General features: G+C 36.3%; 1 protein-coding gene across 1 annotated transcript; it reads right to left on the bottom strand.

The window, feature by feature from the left end:
* Positions 1–5,223: 5,223 nt before the first annotated feature.
* LOC138746035 (apoptosis facilitator Bcl-2-like protein 14) lies at positions 5,224–9,376 on the bottom strand. Its single transcript, XM_069903737.1, has 4 exons — positions 8,635–9,376; positions 8,470–8,537; positions 8,102–8,383; positions 5,224–5,666 (listed from the first exon to the last, which is right to left on the bottom strand). The coding sequence occupies exons 1-4, from the start codon at positions 8,750–8,752 to the stop codon at positions 5,613–5,615; spliced, it is 522 nt and encodes a 173-aa protein (XP_069759838.1). The 5' UTR covers positions 8,753–9,376; the 3' UTR covers positions 5,224–5,612.
* Between the last annotated feature and the right edge of the window lie 476 nt (positions 9,377–9,852).

The following is a 9,852-nucleotide window of genomic DNA, read 5'->3' as shown; positions in this document are numbered from 1 at the left end:
TAACTGTTTTTGTAACATTGTCTTCAGGCTCATTTCTCCTTCCAGATGGGAGCAGTAAGAAGTGGCATGGCCTGGGTGTGAGGGTCCTTGATGATAGAAGATGCTTTCTTGATGCCCTTAATGGAGTGAAGACTCATCCCCTTGATGACACTGGCTGAGTTTACAACCTCTGGAACCTGGTCCCTGTCCTGTGCATTTGCACCTCCATACCAGACAGTAGTATGCAATCAATCAGAATGGTCTCCTGTAGAAATTTGAAAAAGTCCTCAAACTCCTAACAAAATATAGCCACTGGTTGCATTGACATGATGGCCCCAGAATAGGTCTTCAGATAAGCTGACACCTAGAAAATTGATGTTTCTTACCCTTGGCACTGCTGACCCCTTGATGTGGATTGGTTTATGTTGTCCTGCTTTCCCCTTCTGAGGTCCACAAACAATTCCTTACTTTTGCTGACAATGATTGCAAGGTTGTTGTTGTGACACCACTCAACAAACTGATCTCTCTCCTATACTCTTCCGCATTGCCATCTGTGACTCTGCCAACATCCATAGTGTCATTGGCAAAATTTGTAGATGGCATTTGAATTGTGCCTACCCATAGAGAGTAGAGCAGTAGGGCAAACATAACTAATTTTCATCCCACGATCCAGAATTAAACTTGTGGATAACTTTCATTATTTGTTTGAAATAATGTAGCCATTGTTTTACAAGGAATTTGACATCTTTGGAAACACAAATGTGAGAAAGTAAAAATTGACCAACCTCCACCAACTTTAGATTACAAATTTCATGGCAATTTGCCCAATTGACTTCAGCATGAAATGGATTTGCACAAATCGCTCATTTGCATCTTGCTCTTCAGGCCAATTTGGGATTGATTCCCAACATTAAGGTTGCAAGCTATTGGGGGAAAAAGGCAAAATAAACTCACTGATGGTTACAGCAACAGGTATCAAATGGGTACAGATAAATGTCACTAATGTCAAATATGACCGCTATTTTGCTATGCTTTAACGTACTGCAAAACAATCTGGAAATGACTGTCATCAATTTAACTCAACAGAAGAAGTACACAACAGGAGCACTGGATGTAGTATTATGTGACAATTATGGAACCTTTAGAATGGCATGATATTGTGGAAACGGATCTAAAGCTTTGAGGAGTTTTCCTTAATGAAGAGCAAGGGTGCCATCTTGTGGCTGATTTGAATGTAATTTCTCTATGGGTGAAATCATCCAACACAGGTTGCACAAACATGCACATTAAATTAAGGTTGAAGATTCCTATACTTAAAAATTGTCACTATACCTAGTCTTCAAAATATTTTTGTATTTACTATTTATAATTGGGTTTGCACACACAGTGAAGTACAAACTTTAAATGTCTAAACTATTCTTCTACAACTGATCATTTTGAGCGATGGCTCCAAATCCAGTTCAAGGTCAGATAATCAACCTAAAAAGGGCAAGTATATTCTATGGGGTCATCATCAAGTTTTGACATGGGAGGGTGGTTTATGTGGTCAATAGTTTGATCAGGTTTGCCTTCATCATATTTTGTAAAACTAATATGCCACACGCATCAAATAATCTCAAACTTCAAACAAGTTCTGACGGAACTTAAAGCCTTCCACTTTTTAATCTGGTAGGTCAAAGCCAGGCACCTTTTGGTTAGATTGGAATTAGGTTCATTGCTGACTGGAGAAAAATGTAATTTTCACAACAAACTGCTGTACCCATAGGAGCCCAGACACAGGGAAAACAGAGAACAGGGAATTTAGATCTCTGTGGTGGAGAGGTTGGTTTTATCTTCTATTTAATTTCATTGCACAGAATAACTGGAGAATTAATATTGGCTACGACCCATAACTATAGTCTATATAGATTTCAGAGTTACCCAGTATTTCCTAATGAAATGATCGTTCAGGTCATGGAGAAGCTGCAAAACCAAAGGCTTAAGGACTTTCTGTAAACACTATTGTAGCCTAGAGAGTAGGCATGTCATAATCTTCAAAAAATATCAATGGCACAGTAAATGTTGGCTTAAGGACTACTCATGGAGCAAGATGAATCACAGTATTTAGTATCTTATTGGCTGAAGGTACAGAAATATAAAGGGCATCTGGAATGCTCAAAGACCAAAATTGGAGGAAAGTAGTGAGAAGTTGGAGGTTACTGAGAAAGATAGTCAGATTTTATCCAAATGTGTATTGCTGATTTTATTTCCCACAGTTTTGCATGATCAAATACTTTAGTAAACAATCTCAATTACAAAAAGACATTCTGTAAATTGACTGATTGATTTTTTGTAGTTACCTTTCATTAACAATGAAAATAGGTTACAGAGAAATCCCACTATCTGCCATAATAATGAATTACAGTAATCACCTGATCAATGTAGGATATTGGCAGATTCTTTTTTTTTAATTTTTTATTTTTCACACCATAAACCACATTGACCATGATACATACATTTTCCTTTTCAAATATATACAATGTCATTTTCTCCACCCCCCCTCCTCCCATCCCACCCTCCCTACCCCCCCCCCATCCATTTAAAGTACAAAATCTAAGATACATTAAACCAGTCAAACAATGTTGTCATTCAATAAAAATAAACAAGAAATTCCACTGAGTCAATTCTTTTCATTTCCTTCTCCTTTCGTTAATTTAGGTAGTGAATGTCCCCGGTAGGTTTTCTCTATTGTGTTTCATGTAAGGCTCCCATATTTGTTCAAATATTTCAATATTATTTCTTAAATTATATGTTATTTTTTCTAATGGAATACATTTATTCATTTCTATATACCATTGTTTTATTTTCAAATTATCTTCCAATTTCCAGGTTGACATAATACATTTTTTTGCTACGGCTAGAGCTATCTTAACAAATCTTTTTTGTGCACCATCCAAATCAATTCCAAATTCTTTGTTTTTTATGTTACTTAGGAGGAAGATCTCTGGATTTTTTGATATATTGTTTTCTGTAATTTTATTTAATATTTGGTTTAGATCTTCCCAAAATTTTTCTACTTTCTCACATGTCCAGATTGCATGAATTGTTGTTCCCATTTCTTTTTTTACATCGAAAACATCTATCAGATACTGTTGGGTCCCATTTATTTAACTTTTGAGGTGTAATGTATAGCCTGTGTATCCAGTTATATTGTATCATACGTAACCTCGTATTTATTGTATTTCTCATCGTTCCAGAACATAATTTCTCCCATGTTTCCTTTTTTATCTTCATATTTAAATCTTGTTCCCATTTTTGTTTAGTTTTACCATTTGTTTCCTCATTCTCCTTTTCTTGCAGTTTAATGTACATATTTGTTATAAATCTTTTGATTATCATTGTATCTGTAATCACATATTCAAAGTTACTTCCCTCTGGTAACCTCAGACTGCTTCCTAATTTGTCCTTCAAGTAGGATCTCAATTGGTAATATGCCAGCACTGTATCTTGAGTTATATTGTATTTATCTTTCATTTGTTCAAGGGATAATAATCTATTTCCTGAAAAACAATTTTCTATTCTTTTGATCCCTTTTTTCTCCCATTCTCTAAAGGAAAGGTTATCTATTGTAAAAGGGAGTAACTTATTTTACATCAATATTAGTTTTGGTAATTGATAATTTGTTTTATTTCTTTCTACATGAATCTTCTTCCAAATATTGAGTAGATGATGTAATACTGGAGAACTCCTACGTTGTACCAATTTTTCATCCCATTTATATAATATGTGTTCAGGTATCTTTTCCCCTATTTTATCTAATTCTAATCTAGTCCAATCTGGCTTTTCCCTTGTTTGACAAAAATCTGATAAGTATCTTAATTGTGCGGATCTATAATAATTTTTAAAGTTTGGCAATTGTAAGCCTCCTTGTTTATACCATTCTGTTAATTTATCTAGTGCTATCCTCGGTTTCCCCCCTTTCCATAAAAATTTCCTTATTATTTTCTTTAACTCCTTGAAGAATTTCTCTGTCAAGTGTATTGGCAATGCCTGAAATAGGTATAGAATCCTTGGGAAAATGTTCATTTTAATACAGTTTATCAGATTCTTATTTAACAGCAGCACAGGAATAGGGACAAAAATTAAAATAATTCATTCACCTGAAACAAAGGAATGAAATGCAATTAAGCACTTCATTTTGCATGGCGTTGTTCTACAAAATACAGTAATTAGCGCACTGTACACCAACAGGTATTTAAAGAGATAGGTGTCTGATTTCCACACAGCAATGTCAGAAACATCAATTCAACAGGGTCAATGGAGCTCCAGCTGAATGGTTCCATCTATTCCTGGGACATTGATGTCAGTGGCAATAATTATCCAGCTATAATATCTCTATTAAGAGCCAACCATGTTGGTGGAACTACCTTTGCAGACATCAAATCAAATAAGGATGATGGATTTCTCTGGCTAATTCATGAGTTCCACAGTTTCATTATTGTAATTTATGTTAACATTCTAGATTTTACTTAAAACCTGAAATTAAATTTATGTCTGCTATGGGTTTGCACTTTTTAATCTCTGCATCACTGATCAGGACTCTGCCTACCAGTCACACATCTTAACCATTAACTGTCAATGTTCAATGTCCATGAGTGATTTCAAATCAGGAAAAAAAAACCTGGAAATAAGCAGAAAGCAGTGGCCAGAACGCTCCATCCTCTGGGTCAAGCAAAGGAAGAACTTAAAGACTGGAGAAGAGGCCCCAGCAGATAATTGTCTCAGCCTGGTTAGGAAATTAGAGTTACTTCCTAGTCAGGTACAGGTGACACCTCTGGACCGAATCTCCAAATATACACAAATTAAACCATCTTCAGTCAAATTTCCTTCCCCACATTATCTAAAAGTGTAGCTTCTGTGATCAGATGAGACTGGCATGCCAATACTCTCCAATTTAGCTCTTCAGGAATCATTCACCCCAGTCTTGGTTTTCAGATTCACACCTTTCTTTAAACACTCTAGGACCCAATTTTCCTCCCAGTTTTCACAGTTTAGTCCAGGACCACCTTTTTTCTATCTTTGTAATAATGTTTCTTACTCATGGCAGAGTTCTTGCATCAGACAAAGATTGCACTTCTAGAGCAGGGAAGACGCTTTTAGGGTGGCCCAACCCTGAGAAAGTAGTTATAATAAGTGCATGTTGATCTTCTAATCACAAAAAAGATCTGATCAATCTAGAAATCAAACTACAATTCAATGCCAACATACAATTTCAGCTGATTCATTCAGGAAATTTTTAATCATAGTTCATTCTTCCTGTATCCACCATCATGGTGCACAGACAGAAAATTATGACTGCTCCTTGCAATTTATTATTAGGACAGAGCACTTCCTATTCAGACAAGGACAAGCAATTTGAATAGAGTGGATTCTTACAAAATATCGCCCTTCTGAATTTCAGAATAAAAATTCAAGCTTGTTAGATTCCAGTTAATCTTCCAGTTGTCCCAACTCGAAAAGGTGAATAAATGCATTAAAAGCGTCCTGATCGTACCATAATCACTTAGATCTCATCACAATAAAACACATCATTGTTTCATTACAACAAAATACATCTGTGAATTGCAAGGTGCCATCATCGTTTCAGTCAGCTTTCAAGTTTTGGCATCTGGCTGAACCTCACTGTATTCCTCTTCAATTATCTTTTCCTAGAAGAGGAGAATAACATTTTAACTAACAACTACAGAAGGAAAATCGTTTTCAATAAAGTAAATTTAACTAGAATATGATCAAAGACAAAAAAAAACAATAATCAGGAAATAACCAACGTTTTGGGCTGATCCCTTCATCTTTTTAAGGGAGTGAGGAAAAATTCATAAACCCAATAGCTTGGAGAGCAAGGGGACACTTGTTACCAACATCTTTAGAATCCATGTTACAAATGGCTCGCAAATAAATTATTCTAAAAGAGAGGCAGGATGAGAGTTACAAGCTGTTCACAGTGCACTAGGAAGCATCTTATAAACTGATTACAAAGTCGGAGATAGCTTATTCCAAGTAAAATCCATAATCTTGAGTAAGGCAGTCCAGTTATACACCAGAAACAAAGGCAATGAAATTCTTCTATTAAAAAATATAGCTCTCATGAATTGTTATCTTTTAAAGCATTATAAGTCAGAATATCTCTATAGTCATTGATTTGAGGTTTTGTGTCGGTTTTATTTAAAACACATCTTCATGGGTGGGAATATTGAAAAAAAAATAAGCGTTGGAACGTTTTCAAGACATTATTACAGGAAGAATGTAATTGTGCTAAAGAGAATGCAGAGGAGATTAATCAGGATGCTGCCTGGATTGGAGGACTTTAACTGTGGGGAGAGTTGGGATAGGTGGAGCTCTTTTTCCCTCAAGTGCAGGAAATCTGGTAGAGGTATACGAGATTTAGTGGTATAGATAGGGGAAGTAGTCAACATCTTTTTGCCTTGGGAGGAATATCACCAACAATAAGAAACAGATGCAAGGTGAGCGCAAGGGCATCCAAGTTTTTTTTTTTTGATCGACACCTGGAACACGTTGCCAGAAGTGATGGTGGAATTCGATATATCCACTACGTTTCAAAGGTGTTTAGACATTTAAACAAGGTCGAGAGGGGACAGTCCTAATGAGGGCAAATGGAATTTGCGTAGTTGGGTAAGAAGTTCAGCATGGTCATGCTGGGACTAAAAAGCTCATTTCTGTACTATACAATAATGATTCTAGAATGTCATGTGACAACAAACTACAAATGAAAAATTAGATTCAGGTCTGTGTCCTTAAAAGGCACATTATTGAAGTGCCTTTGTAATTAGTATCACCCAAAACCAAATAGTACCACTTTTCACTGGTGATTTATGCAATGTCCTTGTTCCTTCTCCTTTCCCAGTATAATTCTACACCAGACCAATTGTTGTAAAAGTAAGCTGTATTACTCTCATTGGCTCAGAATTTTACAGCATAGAGAAACAAACCCTTTCGCCCAACTTGTCTCTACTGAACAAATGGTCCACCTCAGCTGACACTTTTGATCGTTTCACTTTTGTTTTTAATAAATTAACATACTTCAAATCAACAACAGGCTGAGAAGCAGAGTCAAGTGAGAGACGAAAGTCTCCAGACACACCAAAATGCTGGAAGAACTCAGCCGGTCTTTCAGCATCCCTTAGAGAAAACCATACTGCTGACATTTCAGGCCAGAGCCCTTCTTCAAGGAAGGAACAGGATGAGGAAAAAAAAACTGAAAGTCTCAGAATTCAGGTTACACAAGATGCTGGTACCTTGAAAAACAGAGGATCTGGAGGAACTCAATGGGTCAGGCAATATTCATGGGGAGAAATGGATAGTTAATACTTTGGGTCAGGACCCTTTCCTGAATCGGAATTGCAGGACTAGATGTGACGTATATACACATTAGAATACTGATCTGTACATGGAGGATGAGTCCCAGTACCTCCTCTTTTTCCCCCTATAGGCCTACAACATATTCCTTCTCAATCTAATCCTCTTTGATTCATTTACCACTTACCTGTGCCAAGGGACTACATACTGCAGCCAATTAAACTACCAGTATATCTTTGGGATGTAGGAGGGAATCAGAGTATCCAATAAAAGCTCATGCAGTCACACCAGATTGCTGCAGTTCAAAATGGAAATTTTTAAAAAATTATACAAGCTGCTCTAAAGTTATATTCAAATGCTATTGGAATAAGATTTAAGATTATTTTTGGAGGCAGAAAAATCTCCAATACAAAAAAAAATTCAAAGAGGAGCAATTGGTATTGGATCAACATTATGACAAGGGGAAGAAACAGGAAGAGACTAAGGGATTGGTTGCAAAGATTTGGGTGAAAACTCCTTCAGTCTTTCACCTTTAAAATAGAGTGCAAAATGAAAAACGGTAATTAAGTGAAACATGAAATTCTCCAGACTCTGCAGTGAAAACACAAATGCTGGAAGAACTCAGCAACTCTCACCGCATCCATAGGAGATAAATAATAATTTATAACGTGTTAAAGCCCTAATTAAGTCAGGATGTCAGTAGGGTTTAAGCAGGTAGTTACCAAGCAGGGCACAGGGTTCAATTTCCATGGATTGCTCAATAACTCACCCATCCTCCTTTCTCCCCGAGCCAGGTTGAAAAGTTTTCCTGCAGGTACTTCGTTCCAAAGCCCATGATTTGAATCATTGGGTGGTTGCCAGTCACAGCAAACTTTGTAGTTGCATGCACAACAAAAGCAAATTTGTTCAAGTTCACTTTGGTTTCCTTCCCTGCTTCAGAGTTCATTTCGACAGGCAAGGTTGCTTGAAGTGAGTAATCCATTATTTTCTTGAAAACTGAAAAGGATGGCTTCTCACCAAACAGGCTGCCAAATTGAGGGTCCTTTTTCATCTAAAAAGAGAGAAAACTACATGATCAGAATAAAAACAAGCTTGTCTAAATTAGTGATATAATGCAAGAACAATGTAATGAATTACTTCTTCATCAATAAAATCTCCTTTCGTGGTCAAGAACTCAACAATTCGATCTATGGTTTTCTGATCATCTGTAAGAGAAATATTTATATATATATATATATTTTTAAAAACAAGTTAGAAAATAGCAACAATCCTTAAAGATTTTTATTCTTACCAGCTGCTTACCTGCTCCATCCTTTTCCAAACTGGGTGAGTGCAACATCCGAAAAGAAACTGCTGAGTTCGTAACATCTTGTAATATTTCAGTAACCTCACAAGGGTCCAGTTGTGACACTAGAGTCATGAAAGTTAGAGAAGGAAGCTTGTAAATCTCACAGACCCTTCACAAAGTATACACATGATCACAACCATCTAGAGTCCCAAAACACTTTGCATGGAGCAAAATACTTTCAGGGCCATTTCTTATTGCTAGGTAGAAAGACATTGTGGGTCAAGGAACTAGCTTGAAATTATAACCCTTCAGTTGTCAAATACTACAGACTAAACCAGAAATGACATGTGTCCTTCTGTAGTTCAGCAGTCTTCAATGCCCCACATTACTTCCTGTTATTTGTGACATCACAGCCATCACACTGGGAGTCATTCCTATTGAAAGACAAATGTACAACTTGATCACAATCTTTTGTGTAACAAAATAAATACTGTGACAATTATTGGATGTGTTGAACTTCTAACTATAAATAGACACTAATCTTTTCTGAACTTTATTTTGTTCTTCCCAAAGGAAAAATGTTCTTGCCATGGAGGGTGTTCAGTGAACAGCCAGGATTAATTTATGTAGAGAGAATGGGTCAATTAGGCTTCCACTCACTGGAGTGAAAAATGAGGGAGGGATTCCTAAAAACCTACAAAATTCTAACATGACTGAACAGATGAGATGAAGGAAGAATGTTCCCAAAAATCAGAGAAGTCCAGTCCCAAGAGTGACAATCCATGGACAAGAGGCAAGCTATTAAATATTGAACTGGAGAGTAATTTCTTCTCCAGAAAGTGCCAAACCTATGGAATTCTCTACCACAGAAAGCAGATGAAGCCAAGTTTATTAAAAAATCAATTAGATATTGTTCTTCTGGTTGGAGGGATCAAAGAACAAGAACACAAATCAGGAACAAAGTATCGAATTTGGATAATTTTGAAATGGTGGTGCAGACTTGAAGAATTGAATGGCCTACTCCTGTTCCTATATTTTTATGCCTTCTTAAAATATTTTCAACAGGAAAGGAGGAAGTCTTCTCTATTGAAGATGCTTGCAGGTAACAGTTTCAGTGTTATCTACCTAATCGGTATGAACATCTTCTGGCTATCCTTCCTGTAGGATGATGAAGGTTCCTTTCAGTCAGTTTTTTTTTAAACTTTATTTATTTGTTCAAAATACAAATAGTA

Source organism: Narcine bancroftii, chromosome 11, assembly GCF_036971445.1.
Source record: "Narcine bancroftii isolate sNarBan1 chromosome 11, sNarBan1.hap1, whole genome shotgun sequence".
In the NCBI taxonomy this organism is placed as follows: domain Eukaryota; kingdom Metazoa; phylum Chordata; class Chondrichthyes; order Torpediniformes; family Narcinidae; genus Narcine; species Narcine bancroftii.
The sequence above is the reverse complement of the archived record's forward strand: the minus strand, read 5'-3'. Positions and strand labels throughout refer to the sequence as shown.